The sequence below is a fragment of the Notamacropus eugenii genome, chromosome 1 (assembly GCF_028372415.1).
Source record: "Notamacropus eugenii isolate mMacEug1 chromosome 1, mMacEug1.pri_v2, whole genome shotgun sequence".
In the NCBI taxonomy this organism is placed as follows: Eukaryota; Metazoa; Chordata; class Mammalia; order Diprotodontia; family Macropodidae; genus Notamacropus; species Notamacropus eugenii.
Genome location: NC_092872.1, coordinates 80,849,514 through 80,871,137, shown reverse-complemented (window position 1 = coordinate 80,871,137; position 21,624 = coordinate 80,849,514). Strand labels below are relative to the sequence as shown.

At 38.1% G+C, this 21,624-nt stretch overlaps 1 protein-coding gene across 1 annotated transcript in view; it reads left to right on the top strand.

Moving 5' to 3' along the window:
• The window catches only part of USP31 (ubiquitin specific peptidase 31), a 122,499-nt gene that overhangs the window by 77,710 nt on the left and 23,165 nt on the right, over nt 1–21,624 (top strand). Inside the window, exons 10-11 of the mRNA XM_072607218.1 lie at nt 19,392–19,469; nt 20,858–20,987. Of these exons, the coding sequence (XP_072463319.1) occupies nt 19,392–19,469; nt 20,858–20,987 (208 nt within the window). The remainder of the gene's footprint in view (nt 1–19,391; nt 19,470–20,857; nt 20,988–21,624) is intronic.

Below are 21,624 nucleotides of genomic sequence, written 5' to 3'. Positions count from 1 at the left end.
GGAACTGAGATAAATAAGGTTAAGTGACTTGCCCGAGGTCACATAGCTAGTAAGCCAAATTTGAAGATGAGTCTTCCTGACTCCAGGCTTGGTGCTCTGTTTACTGTGCTATATCTGCCTCTATATCTGTATCTATTTCTATAGGTATACATGCATATATATAGATGTATATATACATATATACACACACACACATATTCATAGACATATATTCTACTTCATATAATCTCTTCTTAGTCTCACTTCCTTTAAGAATTAGTTCATACCACATCTTCTGCAGAAGGCCTTTCCTGGTTCCTCCCACCTCTGATTGCTAATGCCTTTCCTGCTAATATTACCTTCCATGTATATATCAGGTTTGTACATAATTATTTACATGTTGTTTTCCTTGTTAGTGTATGAGCTCCTTGAGGGCAGGGGCTGTTTTTGTCTTTTTTTGCATCCCCACAATTTATTACCATGCCTGGCATATAGTAAGCATTTAATAAATGCTTTTTGATTGCTGGCTAAAGTGAATTTACATCAGCTAACGTTCATTTTCCTGTTAATATCCAATATAAAAATCAAGAGATGTGGTATGGGAAAAAAATCTTCCTATAAATTGGGTTGAAAATATTAGCAGATTAGGGCTTAAGAATTGTATGCAGATCATTATAGTAAGACTGTAGTATTCCATCTCTTGGGAGTGTTTTTTTGTTTTTAATCTTAGATTCAAAGAATGTGTTATGCCCTTCTACATACTAATCACTACCCTGGTGTTGTTGAGCATGCAAAAAAGTATAAGACAAACAATACATGCCCTTAAGAAACTCCCAAGTTAAGATGGAGAGACTAGACTTGTGAAAAGACAGTTGACAAGAAAAAGCAGTATATGATAAATAATTGTTGAGAGGTAGAGAAAGTAATGGTAAGGGGAGGGAGAGATTCCAGTAGATTAGAGTTGTTTGGAAAGAGTTTACATACATTTTAAGGACTGTCTAGGTCTGCATGCATGGATATTTTTGCTCCTACCAACTTAAAATGCCAACCTTCAGGGCGGCACTCTCAGTTGGAAGGCACCCGAGAAGTCTTCTGATCCAACCTCTACCTGAACAGGAATCCTCTTTACAAGATCCCTGACAAGTGACCTATTTGATTTCCACTTTATGACCTTTAGTGATGGGCATCCAGTCCACTTTTAGACAACATGAGTGTTGGGAAGTTTTGCTTATTTCTTTTGGCAACTTACACCCATTGCTCTAAGATCTGTTTTGGGGCCAAGCAGAACAAATGTAATCATTATTCTATATGAGGATGATTATTAATAGCAGTATAAATGATAATAACATAGAGTACTTTAAAGTTTGCAGAATACTTTAACAATATTGTTTCATTGCTTGCAGATAGCTATCATTCCACTCAAGTCTTCTCCAGGCTAAATATCCCTAATTCCTTCAATTGATTCATGTATAGAATGGTTTCCAATCTTCTCACCATAATAATTATCCTTTTTTAGACACAATCAATATGAAGAATTTAAAGAAGAATAGGAAGGCTTTATATGAAGACATGCAAAATTAATTAAAAAAACCCCCAAACAATATGCACACTGGCTACAACAATATAAATGGAAAGAACAAAAAAGATTGAGACAGAATACATTGTAATTATGATAGTCACAGTTGACCCCCCCCCCCAAATAAGGAAAATATATCTCCCTCTCTGTTTAGAAGATGTAGGGCATCTGAATGTGGAACCCTGTAGTACTGTCAGGATCAGTTGATATAGTGAATACATGCTCCTCAGAAAGCACTGCTGCCTTCAGTAAGTACACTAATACATCCATTGGTGGAGTTGTGAACTCTTCCATCCATTTTGGAGAACAATTTGGAACTACGCCCAAAGGGCTATTAAACTATGTACATACCCTTTGATTCAGCAATGTCACACTAGATCTGTATCCCAAAGTGACCAAAGAAAAGGGGAAAAGACCCATATGTACAAAATATAGGAGCTGTGGTGTCAAAGAATTAGAAATTGAGGGGATACTCATGAATTGGAGAATGGCTGGCCAAGTTGCTATATAATGTTGTAATGAAACAGTACTGTTATAAGAAATGGCAAGCAGGATGATTTCAGAAAAACCTGAGAAGAATTATATGAACTGATACAATGTGAAATGAGCAAAACCAGGAGAACATTGTACACAGTAATATCAACATTGTAACATTGATCAACTGCGAATGATTTAGCTACTTTGATCAATATGATGATCAAATACAACTCCATAGTTCCCATGATGAAAAATGCTATCCACCTCAAGAAAGAGAACTGATGAACCATGAATGCAGATTGAAGTTTACTTTTTTCGCTTTCTTTGTTTTTCTTGCTTTTGTTTTGTTTTGCAACATGGTTAATAGGGAAATATATTTTGCATGACTTCACATATGTAATTGAAACTATATTGCTTGCCTTCCCAAGGAGTTAGGGAGGGGCAGAAGGAGGAAGAGAATTTGTTACTCAAAATTTTGAAAAATAAATAAGCAAATAGAGGGAAAACAGGAAAAAAGGAAAAGATTTGCAGAGAATATGAGATGAGATGGGCCTCAAAGGATGCAAAAGAATTGAATACTGGAAACAGGGAGAAGAATATTTAGGAAAAACAATATGAACAAACATGAAGTGATAGAGATTTACAATTCACATTCATAGATAATGAGTAGACTGTACTGGAACATAGGGTTTATGTCAGGCAATAAGACTGGGTGGATTAAGTAGAAGTCAACTAGTGAAGAACCTTGAATGCCTGAGTGAAGACTTTGGATTTGATCCTGGAAGCAAAGAGGAGCCATTGGAGTTTTCTGACTAGTTTTAAAATGAGAATGATGGTTTAGGAAGATTAATTTGACCTGGATGTGTAGGATGGCTTGGAAGGAGGAAAAATTAGGGAGATAATGAGGGGATGTCACTTCCTGACTCCTACCTAGCATCATCTTCGTACTTAGACTCCTGGAAGAACACGTTTAGAGCTAGGAAGGGAATCCAGAGATCACTTAGCCTCACCTCTTCACTTTGGGGGAAGCAGTGACCCAGAGACATCCCATCTTTCAGTTCTGTAAGTAGTGCCTTCTGACTCTCTCCCCTTATGCTGGAAGGGTTATGTAATGTATCACTATAAACACAGGCTGACCTCATGGTCAGGTAAGAAGCGTTGAGCTGATGAGCTAACACAGTGCACTGCTTTTGTTTCTTTTGTAGAAAGTTAGGACATCTGTGACCAACAAAGCTCTTTCTGCTTCATCTTGTGCAGCTAATGCATGAACACTGATGTGTCTGTATGCTTGTAGATAGATGACTTCAATAAAATTCCCAGGTAATTGGGAATGTCAAGCATTATTTTATCAGGCAATATTGCTAACTGGTAGTCTGTGTCTTAGTTGTAAAGTTAGTATCTTTTCAAAAGATGTAAATCTGACTGCTACTCCTATTTAAATATGTGTTTGTCTTTTTATGAGCAAAATTCTCTGGGTAGATCATAGGTTCATGGGTGCAAGTTGAAATACAAGTGATGGTAGCTAATTTCAAAGGAGGTTACTTGACCCTTTCAGCTTTCTGAAAAGCATTGGGAGGGAGTGAAGAATGCTGGACCTGAAATCATTCTCACGTCTGCCTCTTTGTTTTAACACTCAGCTCAAACCCCACCTTCTTCAGAAGTTCTTCCCTAGCCTCCCCAGCTGACAGTACCTTCCTCTCTGAGATTAGCTCTTATCATGTACTCTGTACATAACTTTTTTTTTTTAACATGTCTCCCCAGTTGCAATGTGAACTCCTACAGGGCAAGGAATATCTTTTCTTTCTTTTTCCTTCCTTCCTTCCTTCCTTCCTTCCTTCCTTCCTTCCTTCCTTCCTTCCTTCCTTCCTTCCTTCCTTCCTTCTCTTTCTTTTGTCTCCTTCCTCTCTCTCTTTCTTTTCTCCAGTGCTTTACTTAGCACAGTAGGTGGCACAAAGTAGTTCTGGATAAGTCCTTTTCCATTGAGTCAGGAGGGACCCAGAAGCAAAGGTTCAAATGCCAATTCTGACACTTTAATTATGTGACATTGGGCAAATGACTGAACTTCTCTGAGCCTCAGTTTTAATATCTGTAAAATGTAGATGATGCTTGTACTAGTATCACAGAAGTATAACTCGAGAGTTGAATGAAAACTTAGGGCCTCTCATTTCACAAATGAGGAAACTGAGACCCAGGGGAAGGGAAATGACTTGCCCAGAGTCACACAGATAGTAAGAATGAGAAGCAGGATTTGAAACCAGGTACTCAGAGCCAATAGGACATCTAGGTGGTGCAGTGAATAAAGAGTCGGGCCTGGAGTCAAGAGGACCAGAGTTCGGATTTTGGCCTCAGATACTTACTAGCTGTGTGACCCTGACAGGGCAAGTCACTTAACTCTGTTTGCCTCAGTTTCCTCACCTGTAAAATGAGCTGGAGAAGGAAATGACAAACCACTCCAGTATCTTTGCCAAGAGAACCCCAAATGGGATCACAAAGAGTCAGACATGACTAGTCGACCAAAAAAGCAAAAAACCCCAAATCCTCAGAGCCAGTGCTCTTTCTCTTGTACTTTTCTGTCTCTTGGAGGTCTTACATCCCTCAGGGTTGTTTGGAGCAAAAACCCTTTGCAAACCTTAAAGTCCTGTTCAGATGTAAGTAGCTTCTTGCTTATTATTTTGATAGGTTAATTTTCAGTGGAAAATAGACCAGAAACAGTCTTATCAGAAATCTTTTAGACTAGCACTTGTTTCCAAGGTGATTAAATTGCATAGGAACCTAGACAATTTCTGCCATGCTCCAGCTGCCAGTACTCCTGCCTGGGGCTGTGCTATCCTTATTGGGGAGAGTCCATTTTATCTGTCTACCTTTTAAATTGTGTGACCATGAGTTTGTAGTAAAATAACAAAAAGAACCATTGACTGAGAACTTTGAAGGGGAGAAGACTGAGTAAGGAAGGTGAGGAGGAAGTGAGACTTAGTTTGGAATCAAGAAGACATGAGTTCAAATCCAGCATCGGATACTTACTAGCTGTGTGGGCAAGTCACTTAATTTCTCTTTGCCTTAGTTGCCTTAATTGTAAAATGGGGAAAATAATAGCACATATTTCTCAGGGTTGTTGTGAGGAACAAATGAGATGTTTTTTTGTACTTGTTCCTGACTTCTTGACTCCCAACCCGGCATCTTCTTCCCATTAGACTCATAGATGAACAGTTTTAGAGGTAGGAAGGGACTCCAGAGATCACTTAGCCTCACCTCTTCACTTTATATTTGGGGGAAGCAAATGGATGACCAGAGACATCCCACCTTTCAGTTCTATAAATAATGTCATTGGATTCTCTTTGGATTATGTAATTTATATAATGTATGGTATTATCCGACCTTGAAAGGTCAATAGGATTTACCATAGTCAGGTGGAGAAGGTTGTGAAGGGAGAAAGAATGTGGCTGAAGGCACAAAGTTGGGGATACACATGATGTGTCTGAGGAACAATAAATTGACCAGTTTGGTGTGTGGAAAGTTCATATAGAGCTTAAGGTGGTATCAGGTGCATCTTTAAATTCACAACTGTAATACTTAGACTCTTTATCTTGTGTTTTTTTTTTTCTTTTCACTTCTCTTATGCATAGTTACTTTTGAGTGGGAAGAAGATGCTGGGTTGGGAGTCGAGGAATCAGGCACAAGTACAAAAAACATCACAGTGAGAAGTAGGTTTTTCAAACTTTTCTCTCAACTGTTCATTTTGTCATTTCACCACAGAATGATTGTCACGTAATTTGAAAGGTCGGAGAAAGAACTTTATACTTTAGTTATAACGTATTGTTTAAATTATGCATGAAGTCCAGACTCTGGTTAACTACTTTCTTTATAGGAGTTAGGTTTATAAGTTTAACGTTAAAAGAATGGAGCTGAACATCTTTTAATTCATTAAAAATCATTAAAACTAGGAGATGTCTTTCTCTAATTCGGGAAATGAGGAAAAAACAGCATTTTGGGGCAGACTTTTCTGAGGTGAAGATGAAATACTTAACGTTTGTAGTAACAGGTTTTTGAACAGAGTTTATTCATAAAAATGAAACGAGCACATCCAACATAGCTTTTGAGTGGGAAAAGACCCCAGAAGTTATCTAGTCTAATCTCCTCATTTTAAGAGTGGGGGACACAGCCAGAGAGCCCAAGTCAACACAGGGAGCAAGTAACTTGGCTCGGATTCCTTTTCTTCCCTTTCTGTCTGTCATACTCACTCTTAAATGTAATTGACTTCTGATTACCTCACTAATAAACATTTTTGATAATCTATTTTGTACTCTTGTAAGCCAACTAAATTTGCCCTCTACTTGATGTATTTATATCTTTATTCACAAAGTGACTTTCTGGGAATTTTCCCAATGATCACTTGTAGGGGTCTCTTTCTCTTGTGCAAAATAAATGAAGCAAATTCTGGCCCTAGTTCTAAGTCTTTGATAACTTGGTTATTTCCTACATAACTTCCTATTTATTTCCTTTTATCCTTATTAATTTCCTAGTTATTTCATGGAGAATCTGAATCTTTCTTCTTCCCCACTGTCATATTTCTACTTTATTTCATGACACCCTGGATTCAGTTCTAGATATCCTTCTTGGTACAGAGCTATGCTAGAAACTTTGCTGTATAATACTATTATGTAACCAAGAGCCTGGTTTCTTAACATCTTTTAAATATCAAGTTATTGTAATGTAGTAGACCTTGTAATGTTTCTGGAGTTAGAAGACATGGGTTCAAATTCTGCCACCAACCTTTGCTTGCAGACATTCCCTCAGATAAGTCCCTATACTTCCCAGGTTCAATTTCCTTGTATGTAAAATGATGTGATTGGACTGGTAGCCTCTAAAGAAGGGATTCTTTATCTAAGGTCTATCAACTGTTTTTTTAAGTACTTTTGTAACTACATTTCATTACATTTGGTTTCCTTTGCAATTCTATTTTGTTCATTTAAAAATGTTCTGAGAAGGGGCCCATAATCTTCAACAGACTGCTAAAGGGATCCATGATGCCCAAAAGCTTAATTACGTCTACTCTAAAATCTCCACATCTATATCTGTAATTTTCTGTGTATTTTAAAATGTTGCAGCCAAATTGACCAAAGAAAGTGACATGTGATACAGTTATACCACATTTCACATTTGTTTGTTTTGTGGTGGTGTTAGAAGGGTTTTGATTAAATTCAGTGTACCTCTAAAGATATATTTGAAGTTCAATTTTGGGGCAGTGCCATTTTAACATCATATGGCCAATATAAATTTTCCAGTGGATTTTTCTTCCACAGTTTTAAACAAACCAGTCAAAACTGGCATGTACCAAACCTTACTTTTCCTTCTCATGACAGCTAAAATGGGACTTTTAGAGATTCAGAAATAGAAGGGAAAAATATTAAAAGAAATATAAATTAGAGAAGCTAACTGAAAGAGTGGACCATCAAGCAGCACCATACTATTTATATGTTAACTCTCTGCCCAAAGAAATGTTACAATGTTAGAGATGAAAGAGAGGGAACAGAGATCATTTAGTATAATTCCTTCATTTAACAGATGAAGAAACTAAGGCCCAGACTGGTGACAGTCACACAGTGACATGATGGATTTCTGGCACATCCTGCCCTAGAACTTGGGTCTGCTGACTGCCAGCCTTGTGTTTGTTCTCACAACTTCACAGCTGCCTCCTTCCTCCCACCCACAGTTAAAAATTTCCATTGGTCTTTGTCGTACTGTCTGAAATTCCTCCAATTAGAGATTTATTTGGGTTAATAAGTATTTACTTTTAAAAATACAACTGCATTTGGGAGGGTTAAGGAGCTACTGAGCACTTATAACTTAGTGTAATGTCATCTAATTAGATTTTTTCCCTCTTAACAGCTGTACCAAGAGCTTAAGAGTTTTGGTTATGGTGAGGGAAAATAACTGATTTTGGAGTTTGGAGTAGCACTTAGGGAATTTGTATGGGGTAAGTCTATACTTGAGGGAAAATAGCTGATTTTGGAGTATAGACCATTACTTTGGGGGTCCTGTTCTCCAAAGGGGAGGAGCTGTTGTGGGGAGCTTAGGGATAGCACCAGGAAATAGGAAAGAAGTGAAGAAAGGAAAGCATGAGATTATTTAAAACAAAATTAGCATTTCCCATTTCTGCCCCAGGACTGGATTTGTGCAGTTTCCTTGATAGGATTGTAGATTTAGAGCTGGAAGGGAATTCAGAGGCCATCTGTTACAGCATCATTTTACAGATGATTAAACTGAGTCTTAGGAAGGTTCCGTGTTATGCCCAAGCTGATTATTTGCAAAGCACACAAATTTTTTGATGATAATAAAAAAATTTTTTTTGAGAGGGTGATATTTGCCCATACTTTCTGGATCATGTAGGGACATAGAAACACTTACTTAATATGCTTATGTCATTTTGAATGATATTGAGATGACTAGAGAATCCTGAATAACACTCCCATAGCTATTTCCAGTTTACATGAAAGAATTAGGTGGTTAGTAATACTTGTGGAAGAGACGTTGATTGCTCAGCTGTGAGGCCTGGGTAGGAGCCTAGGTTCCTTGATAAGAGGCAGGGTGATATAGTGGAAAGACCTGTGGATTTGGAGGTAATATAGGCATAGATTCAAATCCACCTTCTAGCTGTGTAAGTTCTCTCTCTTTCTACTTTCCTCACATACAAAATGGAATTGATCAAGTAGTATGTCACCTGAGGACCAGGTGGTACTCTGTTCCATAAAGGTTCCTGGGCTCCAGTGAGCCTAGTTTTGATTCTGGGGACCTTGACTCTAAAAAGAAAGGAGAATCAAGCTTTAATCATATTCTCTGACTTTTAAAGACTTACTCAGGGGTTTTTAGGAAAATTTCTTTATCTCTCGTTCCCTGAAAGGCATTAATAGAGTCCATTCTAAAAGAGGTATACAATGTACAAAGCAGATATATGACACAGAGCAGCTATTTATTTCTTCCACCATAAAGGAAATGCTTAAAACACAAGACACTTAAAAAACATCTTACTTATATCTTTTGTTTTATATCATTTAGGTTTCTTTCATATTCCTCTTCATCTCCTAAAGACCAATCTCTTATGACAAATAAATAACAATATGACAAAAAAATCAGCAAAACCAGTCATTACATTAAAAAAAATCTGATATTACATGCACTATTCCTCATTGTGGACCCCAGCCTCTTCAAAGGAATGGGGGTGGGAGTGGGAGTGTCTTCTCATGTCTTCTTTGACATCAAGCTTATTCTTTATACTTTTGTTTCCTTTAGTTCGGTGTTTTGGGGTTGTTCTCTCCACTTACTTTTTTTGTAGTCATTGTATGTATTATTTTCCTGGCTCTGTTTATTTCATTTCACATTAGTTCATTTAAGTCTTATCATGTTAATCAGTATTTCTCATGTTTTTCGTTTCTTACAGCATGGTAGTATATTCCATTACATTAATATACCAAGGCATTATTAGCCATTCCCCCAATTCTCTTCCCTACCTCAGTAAATGATGCTATTTCAAAAAGGACCATGACATCAGGAAAGTGATGCCATGACTTGCAAATGAATTGAATTTAAGTGAGGGAGAGTTGTACAAAGTCACCAGCCTCACTTTCAGGCATATATAGGGCTTTTCTTTTTTGTTAGTTATCACCTTGTTGTGTGTGTGTGTGTGTGTGTGTGTGTGTGTGTGTGTGTGTGTGCGCGTGCGTGCGTGCACGCACACGTGCTCGTGTGTGTATGCACACACATATGCATGCATGTATTTGTAAGCTGTACTTTAATTTTATTATTTTAATTTTTTGCTTCAGTATTTATTGAACCATTGCTAGGTGTGTATATATGTATACACACATGTACCTCTAGCATTGTTGCTATAATATTAAATAAAATTAAAATCATAAATAAAATAATGATAAAATAAAATATTAAGCAAGATTTATGTGAAATGTCGATACCTATCTGTTTCTCTAATTAACCTACCAACCTAGCAATAGAATCTTTTGAGTCAAAAGATATGGGCATTTCAGTCACTTTATTTGCATAATTCTATAGTGCTATCCACAGTTATGATGCCAGTTCACAGCTCTGCTGACAATGTGGGGGTTAACATGGTTATCTTTCCATATTGGTGATTCCCATCTTCTGTTATTCCAGTAGGGGGCCTTAGGAAGCTATTGAGTCCAGTCCTCTCATTTTGTAGATGAAAAGCTGAGGCTGAAATAGATTGTGACTTACTTGGAGATGCCCCATAATTAAGTATTTGAGACAGGATTGTAACTCAGATCTTCCTGAGTCTAAAGCCAGCATCCTGTCCAGTGTATTCACCTTGTTGCCTTGGAGTCACTCTAGTACAGTGAATTAGGGGGTTTCCCTGATACACCCCTCTTGCTTTCATGTGTTTACCTCACAGGATTGCTGTGAGGATCAAATGAGATCTTGTTTGTAAAATGCTTTATAAACTGTAACATGTTCTATAAACGTCAGCTTCAGTTGTTATTGGCGTAGATGTATTGTGGAATCTTTTAGCCCTCCAATATTTAGAAGTATGGAAACACATTAGGAATTCTCTCCAGTCACTTTCTTATTGGGATTCTGGAAGCCTTTAATGATCAAGTTGGGGTCCTTTAGACCATAAGTTGGATTGTAGACAGGCACCATTTATGTCTATAGTTATAAAAAGAAAGCCTAGTCCTAAAAGTCTTTAGCAGCAGTACTCCCAGAGGTTTCAAGATGCAGATATCACTCTGTGTCATGTGCTAAAACTTTATATGTTTGGGTTTCTGGACTGGTATTTCAGAAATGATATCCCTCAATTTATTTTCTCCTGGGTACACTATCTAGAGTTTGGGTACACTGCCACCAGTTGGTCGCTTGTGTCCTGGTATACAAACCTCCTGGGATGAACAGCTGAGGTTCTCATGGTGATAGTTAAATGAATAACATACCATATCATTATCTTCCACCCAATCTCTAAAAAAAATAAACTCCAAATGGTTAAGGATAGCATTTACTAATCACTGACTTCAATAGATCTCTGCTCTAATTGGCATGTATGTTATGTCCATCAGAATCATGTCTCCTCATCATGCCATGTGTTTTGTAGTGGTCCACAAGATTTATTCAGCAGAGACTGTGTAAGCATCTGAGATTCTGTCTCTGTTTTGTATGATTTAGAATTGTTATTGTGCCTTGTTCCACTTCATATGTTTGGAATTTTTTCCTCGTTGTATTTACACAACTTTTCTTTTATTTAACCTTGATTAGATGGTGCTTAATTCCCCTCTTGTCGTTGGTCTAGCCTTAATGCCTATCCATTAGTGGTCATGTTGCAGTGCTTAATGCCCATGGGTCCTTCCTTGGTGCTTCTTGGTTTTGTAACTCATGACATATATTGTATGCAAAGTCTGTCCCCAAGGTCCAGCTTCAGACAGGGCAGTCTGTTCTAAACTTTTACTTTGTACTAGTTGTCCTTCCTGCCTGAAATGCAGGAATTAATTTTTTAAAATTATTTAATTTATTTTCAATTTACCACATTCAATTCCACAAGCTTTTGAGTTTTAAATTTTCTCCCTTTCCCTCCCCTCCAAGACAGGGTGCAATCTGATATAGACTCTACACATATATTCATATTAAGCACATTTTCACATGAATCATGTTATAAAGAAGAATTATAACCAATGGAATGAATCATGAGAAAGACGAAACAAAACAAAACAAAAATGAGAGAGAGCAAATAGTATGTGTCAGTCTGCATTCAGAGTCTGTAAATCTTTCTCTGGATGTGGAGCATTTTCTATCATGGGCCTTTTAGAGTTGTCTTAGAACCTTGCTTTGCTGAGAAGAGCCAAGTCTGTGAAAGTTTGTCACTGAACAGTGTGACTGGAACTGTGTACAATGTTCTTCTGTTTCTGGTCCCCTCACTTAGCATCAGTTCATATAAGTTTTTCCAGGTTTTTCTGAAGTATGCCTCTTCATCATTTCTTATAGCACAATGGTATTCTATTACATTCATATACCACAACTTGTTCAACCATTCTCCAATTGATGGGTATCCCCCCAATTTCCAATTCTTTACCACCACAAAAAGAGATGCTATAAATATTTTTGTACATGTGAGTCCTTTTCCCATTTGTATGATCTTTTTGGGTACAGTCTTTTTATAACCCTTTGGGCATAGTTCCAAATTGCTCTCCAAAATGGTCAGATCAGTTCACAACTCTACTAATAATGCATTAGTGTTCCAATTTTCCGACTTCTTTTTTTATTATTATTTTATTTGTTTTCAGTGTTCTACAATCACTTTCATATAACTTAGATATTTTCCCTCCCTCCCCCTCCCTCCCTGAGATGGTGTACAACTTTATATAAGTTCTACACATACATTCCTATTGAATACGTTTTCACCTTAGTCATGTTGCATAGAAGAATTAAAATGAATGGGAGAAATCATAAAACAAACCAAAACATAATACAGAAGAAAATGATCTGCTACATTCTGTGATCGAATTCCATAGTTCTTTCTCTGGATGTGGAAGGCATTTTGCCTTAAGAGACCATTGGGAATTTTTTAAGTCCTTGCATTGCAATGTAGTACAAAGTCTACCAGAAAAAAAACCTCTCACACTGTGGTTATTACTGTGTACAGAGTTCTCCTTGTTCTGCTCCTTTTGCTCAGCATCAGTTCATATAAGTCTTTCCAGGCCTCTCTGAAGTTTTCCTGTTCATCACTTCTTATAGCACAATAGTATTCCATTACATTCATATACCACAGTTTATTCAGCCATTCTCCAATTGATGGGCATCCTCTTGATTTCCAGTTTTTGGCCACCCCAAAGAGAGCTTCTATAAATATTTTTGTACGTGTGGGACCCTTCCCAATTTTTATGATCTCTTGGGGATACACTCCTAGAAGCGGTATTGCAGGGTCAAAGGGTATGCACATTTTGTAGCCTTTTGGGCATAGTTCCAAATTGCTCTCCAGAACAGTTGAATCAGCTCACAGCTCCACCAACAATGAATTAATATTCCAACTCTCCCACATCTTCTCCAACATTTATCATCATCCTGTTTTGTCGTGTTAGTCAATCTGATAGGTGTGATATGGAACCTAAGAGTTGTTTTGATTTGCATTTCTCTAATCAGTAGTGATTTAGAGAAATGCTCTTCTCTTACTCATACCTCTTAGAACCCACACTTCTCTTCAAGGTTCAGTTTGTGCCATTTCCTACAAAGGGTCTTTCCTGATTCCTCCAATTGTTCATCTCCTGTTCCCCCCCCCCCAAAAAAAATTACTTTATATTTTGCATGTTTTTTGCCTATGCTTATACGTGTACAGGTCGATGCCCACCTCCGTTACTCTGTAAAGTGAAGGCTTCTTGATGGCAGGGATGGTTTCCTTTTTGCCTTTGTATCTTTGGTGAGTTCCTAGAATGGTGCCTGGCACATCATGCAGGTACTTAGCAAGCGCTTATTGAATTGAAGCAGATGGATTTCCTAGCAATCTGCTCGTTGGTGCATGATCTAATACATCTGTAAGTCCAGGAATCTTGGAATGTTAGAGTGCCTAAATGGCTGATATCTTCCTTCCCTAAATAAACAGTTTTGCTTAATTTGATGGTATTGTTGAGTCTAGAGGTGGCTTCTTTGGGTGAACTATGATATTTAAAGAGTATTTCCCAAACTGTTACCAGATTGAGATAACCTTGGTATCCCTTACTCTTGCCCCATACCTGACAAATTTCCTTTTCTGGTCATGTGTCCTCGATCATGTCTTAGAGGTCATTTCTTGCATGCAAGTCATTATTAGTTAGTATACTACAGTCTATTTATACTCATCATGTATCTTTCCATTGTCCTTTGGGTTCCCTGCAAATGAGATACTTATGAGTTCATAGTGTTCCATGATTCACAACTATACATCATCATTTCAAGGATATTGGTGTGGAAAAGATGAGCTTTTGCTGTGGATAATGGAATAGATTATGATTTGGTTTTGGGACCAGATAATTTTGTCATCTCTGGCATCTGCTATCTGTTTGTTCTACCTTTCTTTCTTCCCCCTTTACCCTTTCTCCCCTCCCTTCCAATATTTGATAGCAGTATTTTTTAGTGATACAGAACTGGTCTAGGACTCAGAAATACCTGGTTTTAGGTCCTATCTCTGACACATATTGACTGTGTCCCCAGGGGCAAGTCATTTAACCTCTCAGTGCTCTAAATTAGTGGTCCCTAATGTGGGGACTGGAACCTTACCTCAAGAGATGTATGATTAACCTGTATATGTATGTATATGATTGATGGAATAATGCATCATGTATCAACGGACTGCCTGTCCAATTGCATACTATCATCTGAGCAATGAATACTTTTCATCCCATTGTTTTCCCTCTGTGGAAGGCATGCCTATTTCTTTTTCTATTTCACTCACTCAGAAGACCCTTTAACATTCTGGGACTATATGCTATCAGAATAATGTCATCTGAAAACAGAAGCATCTGTAGTACTGCTCCATTGATAAAGGCAATCCCTCTTCTTTTTGAATATTCTGCAAGGTAGTCTGTGAAAAACATTTGCTTCATTCTTCCATTCAGCAAGTATTTTATTAAGCATCCTGTATATGCAGGCGTTATGCTAGATGAGTTTATATCCCAGCTTGATGCTCCTCTTGATGTTGATAGTGTTATCAATGAACACAGTTACCTTTGGGTTGCCATTTATCATGGAATCTTGATCTTAACCTATGAGTGGAGGAGCCATGTATGAGGAAAAAACTTTAAGATTTCCTTTTCCTTTACAGAGTTGCTTGATTATAATCATCAAATAGACAGGGCAGGATTTTTTATTCCATACAGCTTTCAAGTCACTTATATGACTGTGAAGATGTAGTCCACTCTGGAAAATTAATTGTGAACTTCTGCCTGACCCTTTCTCATTTTCCACAAGGATATCCTCAATGTATGCACAATTATGATTTAAGAGTTTTTATAGAGATGTGGTCCTGAAAATATTGGCCAATAGTTGCTCATGAATTGTCCGTTGCTTTTTTTGGGAGGAGAGGGTAAGAGCAACATTCATAACCATGTCTATCCTTTTGAAATTTTCCTCTCTTCAGGATATCTTGAAAATTGATCTCAGTGTCTTTAAAATTATCATCATCTCAGCAGATTAGAAATTTCTTGAGGGTAGACTCTGTTTTCTTTTGGGGTGGGGAAGGAAGTCTTTGTATGAAATGAACGTATATCCTGTGAAATTATGTTTTTGGTTGTCTTTGGATCTCTGATCAAAATAACTCCTCCAGCATCGCTATTCACTTCTTTTAGGAGATTATCTTTCTGTTTGGTTGCAACTATTTTGTCTTCTGGTTTTACTTATAGTAAGAATGTCTCTTTGGATATGATGTAATTTTTCCAATTGTGTAGCCACTCATGAGTCATTGGACTAACATTGTATATTTAGAGTGCTAAGAATTGGATTAATATTTTTCAATAGGCATTTCAATATGTATTCAATCAATATTGCTAAGTATCAGGGATACAAGAGGCAAAAGAGATTTGCTGTCTTCGAGGAGCTTATGGTCTACTGAGAGAGCCAACATACACATCTATATGTGGCATGAGGGACAGCCAGGGAGAATTCCCAGAGCTGAGAGGTAGAGTATCTTGTTCATGAGACAGCCAGGGGGCCAGTGTCACTGGATTGAAGACTATGTGTTAGAGAGTAAGATGTAAGAAGACTGGATAGGTAGGAGGGGGCTGAGTTAGGCAGGGCTTGGAAGACCAAAGAGAGCTTTTGGATTTGATCCTGCAAGTGATAGGGAGCCATTGGAGTTTATTGAGTGGGGCTGGTGTGGTGTGTGTGTGTGTGTGTGTGTGTGTGTGTGTGTGTGTGTGTGTGTGTGTGTGTGTGTGTGTGTGTGTGTGTGTGTGTGTGTATATGTGCGTGCACATATGCATGTGTAAGAGATGTATTCCGACATGAACTTTAGGAAAATCACTTTAGTGACTGAACCAGGGATAGATTGGAGTGGTGGGGAGACTCACCAACAGGGTATTCCTATAGTCCAGCCGGGAGGTGATGAGGGCCTATATCAGAACGGTGGCAGTGTCAGAGGAGAGAAGGGGGTGTTTTGAAAAGATACTGCAAAGATGAAACCAACAGGCCTTGGCAACAGATTGGATATGGGGAAGGAGAAAGAATGAGTTTTTGTAGATAGCCCCCAAATCCTAGAACCTTCTGTTTCTCTCCCCTCACCCCCATGTTGGTACTATTGTGGTAGAAGCTATTTTGCATTTTTTTCCGTTCAATGTGTCACCATGGTGAAAAAACTCATAACCTAATAGTCTAGTGATGAACTAAGGATGATCTTGGATGGCAAATCTTGCTTCTTGCTGGTATAGCTTTTAGGAATGCAGAGTCATTTCCTGACCATGATAATGCATAAGTACTGTTGTGGAGGAATAATCAGTATGGTTATAACACTATATAATTAGAGAAAAGTTTAAAGAAATAGAAACACTTTGGAGATGTATGTACCTCACTCACCGATCTCCAACACTACTCACTTTATAAAGTGCGTTCGTCTTTCATTGCTGAAGAAGACCATGCCATCAGAGAAATAATGACATGACTTGCACTTGACTTTGTTTTGAGTGAGGGAGGGCTGTGCAGCTCACTAGCCTCACTTCTCCTCCAGAGGATGACTGGAGATGACCCAGGATGAGGCAATTGGGGTTAAGTGACTTGCCCAAGGTCACACAGCTAGTGAGTGTCAAGTGTCTGAGATGAGATTTGAACTCAGGTCCTCCTGACTCCTGCACTGGTGCTTTGTCCACTGTACCCACCTAACAAATGATAGTTGTTGAATGGGGATGAATGAATGTACACAGATCTGGATATCATGTTTTGTTTTGATTGTTTTCTTTAGCCCGAATCTTAAGATTTCATTTTCTGGCAAGAACATGTTACCCTTATCCTTGAATTAGTCACTATCCTTCCCGAGAGGTAGTAGTGGTATAGAGTTACACACAAAGAGTCAGCCCACATGGGTTCTAGTCCTACCTCATATCTGTCGATGTATCTTTCTTGCTACGGATCTTTAGGGAGACATCATGATCTGACTTGCTGGAATCAGTTGTACCAGATACCTCATTCTCCACATTTACCACTCTGCTTGTTTGTTTGGAATTTGTGCCTATGGTATCATTGCAAATTGCTCTTAAATTCCTCCCTACAATCTAATGTTACACCCCCTGCCCTGGTCCCCACCTAGTTATTTCAAGGGATTTGCAAATTTTTAAATGAACAAGTATGTCTCCTATAGAATGTATAAATAACATACCTCTCATATGTATATTTGTTCTTGTTCAGTCACATTTGACTCTTTGTAACTCCATTTGGGGTTTTCTTGGCAAAGATACTGAAGTGGTTTTGCTATTTCCTCCTCTAACTCATTTCACAGATGAGGAAATTGAGGCAAACCGGGTTGAGTGACTTGCCCAGGGTCACACAGTAAGCATCTAAGGATGACTTTGAACTCAGGTCTCCTGACCTCAGGCCCAGTGCTCTGTCCATTGTGTCTCCTAGATGCCATATATATGTTACTGTTTTTCAAATGTGTGTTGATGCTGTGATGAAATGGGCAGTTGGGAACTCATCTTCCTGAGTTCCAATTCGGCCTCAGATGCTTGCTATCTGTGCGACCCAGGGCAAGTCTCTTTAACCCTGTTTGCCTCATTTTCTTCACCTGTAAAATAAGCTGGAGAAGGAAATAGCAAAACCACTCCAATATCTTTGCCAAGAAAACCCCAAATGGATCATGGAGAGTTAGACATGACTGAAAAACATCTGAATAACAAAGCTGTTGTGATGAATAAAATGCAAATCCCTTTAAAATATTACTGAATTCATAGTAGCTTCTTGTCATGTATTTCCTTGAATAATGGATATTGAAGAAGGCAGGTTGTAACAATGGGAAAAGTCCTAATTCTTAAGTCCTAAGACCCGGGTTTCAAATACTTTCACTTGTCCTTCCTGCCTATGTGGCCTTTGACATGTCACTTTAACCTCAGTGCCTCAGTTTCCTTATCTATAAATAGGAGTTAGACTTTGAGGTGCTTTCTATGATCTTATTATCCTGTGATAATATAATTACTATCATGTGGGGATCCAAGAAATGCTTTAATTTTTTAAAAGGACTCATACTTGAAAAGACTAGGAGCTACTTTCCTACATTATGGCCTTTATATCTCCCCAACTGACCCAGCTGCCATTATCTCAACAGCCTGTTTCCTGCTTCCTGTGACAAACTCAACTGGAACTTGATCTTGGCATCTGTTAATATGAAAGTGTAAATGTGATAGGGAAACTTCTGTCCCTATAGGCATTCTAGAGATATAGCTGCTGTCACTCATCCCACCCTATTTTTCAGAAGTACATTAGCTATGATGTTCTCAGGGCAGCTTGAGGACATTAAGTAGGTTAGGGATAACTGTTAGCCGCATACATGGAGGAGTTCAAGGCTCTTTCTCCTCCCTTGTACTGTCAGGGAAGCAGAGATCTAGCTACAAATTCGTTTCAATTCAGCAAGCTTTTGTTAAGTGCCTACTGTATGTCAAGCACTGTGCCAGAGTTGTGAAAATGAAACTGTCCCCACCCTTAAGGATTTTATGTTCTACTTTGGTAGAGCACAACATATATGCAGTTAAGTAAATGCAAGATATATACAAAATAAATATAAATTTAATTTCAGGGACAAGGGAAGAGGAGATGGAAAGGAGGAAGAGGGCAAGAGTGAAGATGTCATTAGCTATTTATTTTTGCCATCAATGGGGATTTAGTCCACTACTGTGCTTGCTGCTCTGGTTCCTGGTACCCTATCTGCCTGTAGTAGACATCTGTTCTCACTTGGAATCTCTGCTCCTTTTCTGCTTCCTCTCAGGGTCCTCAAACTTTATGTGGCTGTAAGGTCTCATATTATCTCCTTCTCTTAAGAAAGGTGTCACATTAGGAAGGTAGATTAGAATGGCCTATATTAGGAAGACTGTGAGAAATTTTAGATGTTAAACATTTTTGTGCTTTATCCTAGAGGCAATAGGGAGCCGCTGACATATCTTGTGGTCAGATATATGCTTTGGGCTCATAGTCCCTTCACAGTGCAGGGAAAACCTGATGCTTTTCTCACTGGAAAATTCTCAAGTTTCTGCTGGGTTGGGACACTTGACTGTTTAGTTTTAATTTGTATAACTCTTCACCTCTTTCTATTGGATCATGACTGTCGATTTTAGTAATCATGTTATTTTTGTTTTTTAATCACATTTAATAGAATAATACAATGTCTTTTTTCCTTTTATAGGGCATTAAAATCATGTGGACAAGGTGGTACTGCTCATGTAAAGTTGGTAGTGGAATGGGACAAAGAGACAAAAGATTAGTGAGTATTGTTTTATTTGGCAATTATGACATCATTGTTTTACTTTTCCTCCTTTTTCAACTCTGACCCTTGAAACTTTAGCTGGAGATAGACAGCCAGAGGAAGACGTCCTTTCCCCTTGTTGTTGTTGAGTTGTTGTTTTTCAGTTGTTTCCAACTTTCCATGACCCCACTTGGGTTTTCTTGGCAAAGATACTAGAGCAGTTTGCCATTTCCTTCTCCAGCTCGTTCTACTGATGATGAACTAATGCAAACAGGTTAAGTGACTTGTCAAGGGTTACACAGCTAGTGTCTGAGACCAGATTTGAATTCAGGAAGGTGAGTCTTCCTGACTGCAGTCCTGTCACTGTATCCACTTTGCCACCTAGCTGCCACCTTTTTTCTCCTCCCCTGATGTAAATACCTTGACAGTCTTGTATTCTATTTGATTCTCCCTAACCATTCTAGGCTTAGCTTCACTTTTACAGTCCCTCATAACCTACTTCATTTGTTTCATTGCTAATGAAGTAAAGGCCATGAATTCAATTTCTGTATATCAGTTGTCTTTATTGTATTCTACCTTCCTCCCATCAGTTGTTTTTTTTTCAAATGGAACATTCCATTGGTGGCAAAAGTACAAATTTAGTATGGATTGCTTCAATTTATTCCTGCTACTCTAAAAAAAAATTTCAAAAGCATTTTTTTACTAAAAAAGAGTGAGATTTGGAATCAGGGAGCACTTAGTTCAAATGTCACTTCTAATCCTACTTATATGACCATGAACAAGACATTTAACTCTCTGAGCCTCAGTTTCCTCAGCTGCAAAATGGACATATCAATGACCATAATACCTAATCTCACAAGGTTGTTTTGAACTCAAATGAAATAATGTATATAAAGTGCTTTGTAAACATTAAAGCTCTATTACAGTTATAACATTATTACTAAAGCATAGTACTTTTCTATTTTGTTTTTTGTTGTTGTTTCATGAATTGCCATGGCCAAAGAATTCGTTACCCAATAACCAACCTACTAGTGAAGTTCCTTTCTCTACTTAGCTGGATGGGTCTTGGAAAATAGACTTGATACCTTCTAGCATGGTAGAGTCTACCAGAAACTATGCTTCATTGGTATTTCCTTAAAGAACATAGAAGGACATGACCAGGAATTGCCCAGAACTGGCAGACATGAGTGGATTGCAATCTGCATTGTTGGAGGAAGCATCTTGCTTGGAGGTGTACTTGAGTGCTCTTCAGAATCACATTTAGTTTATCTCTAGTATTTTTATGTCTCAGTCTCTTGGTTGCGAACTGCTTAACAACTGCATGAACCGAGGCTATCAGAAAATGCTCCAGCTGGCACCATCTTCGTTTGCCTTTGGCTTTGGTAACTCTTCCTTCTTTTTTGCAGCTTGTTTGTAAATACAGAAGATGAATACGTTCCTGATGCAGAAAGTGTCCGTCTGCAGAGGGAACATCATCACCAGCCTCAGACTTGCACTTTATCACAGTGTTTCCAACTGTACACCAAAGAGGAACAGGTGAGTGAAGGTAGAATGGATAATCTGACACTTTAAGAAAGTGGAAAATTGGTAATTGGCAAACAAACAGGCTTAACGATTTTCTTTGTGTGTATTTTTTTTTAAAGTGTATCCATGGCTTGTGGAATGGCTTAATGCCTACGTAGAGGATATTTGATATCAGTTCCATCCACTTAACTCTTGTTGATTTTAGACAAAACATTTCCTTCTTAGCACAGTGCTTGGAGCATAGTAAGGTGTTTTTGTTGACTGTTTTTGACACCACTCTGGGTCACAGTTTCTCCATCCAGGAAGCAATAGAGATGGTGGTGGTAGTGAGGAGGTTGGATTAAATATCTAAGGTTCCTTCTAATTCTAAATCCTGAGATCCTATGTTCCTTTTAGGACTTCAAGGTTATTAATATGAATATCAGTAAAACTTTGATTAATCAGATGGTTTAGAGCAGGGGTTCATAACCTTTTTCATTTTATAGACTTCTTTGGAAAACCCTTCTCAAAATAACTTTTTCTAAAAAAAAAAAAATTGAAAGAACTCTTAAATTTACGTTAGAAGTTAGTAATAAAAAAGTAGAGTTTATTCCCCCATTCAAGTTCACAGACTACGTAGGCAAAGAAACTCTGGTTAAGAGAATAAGAT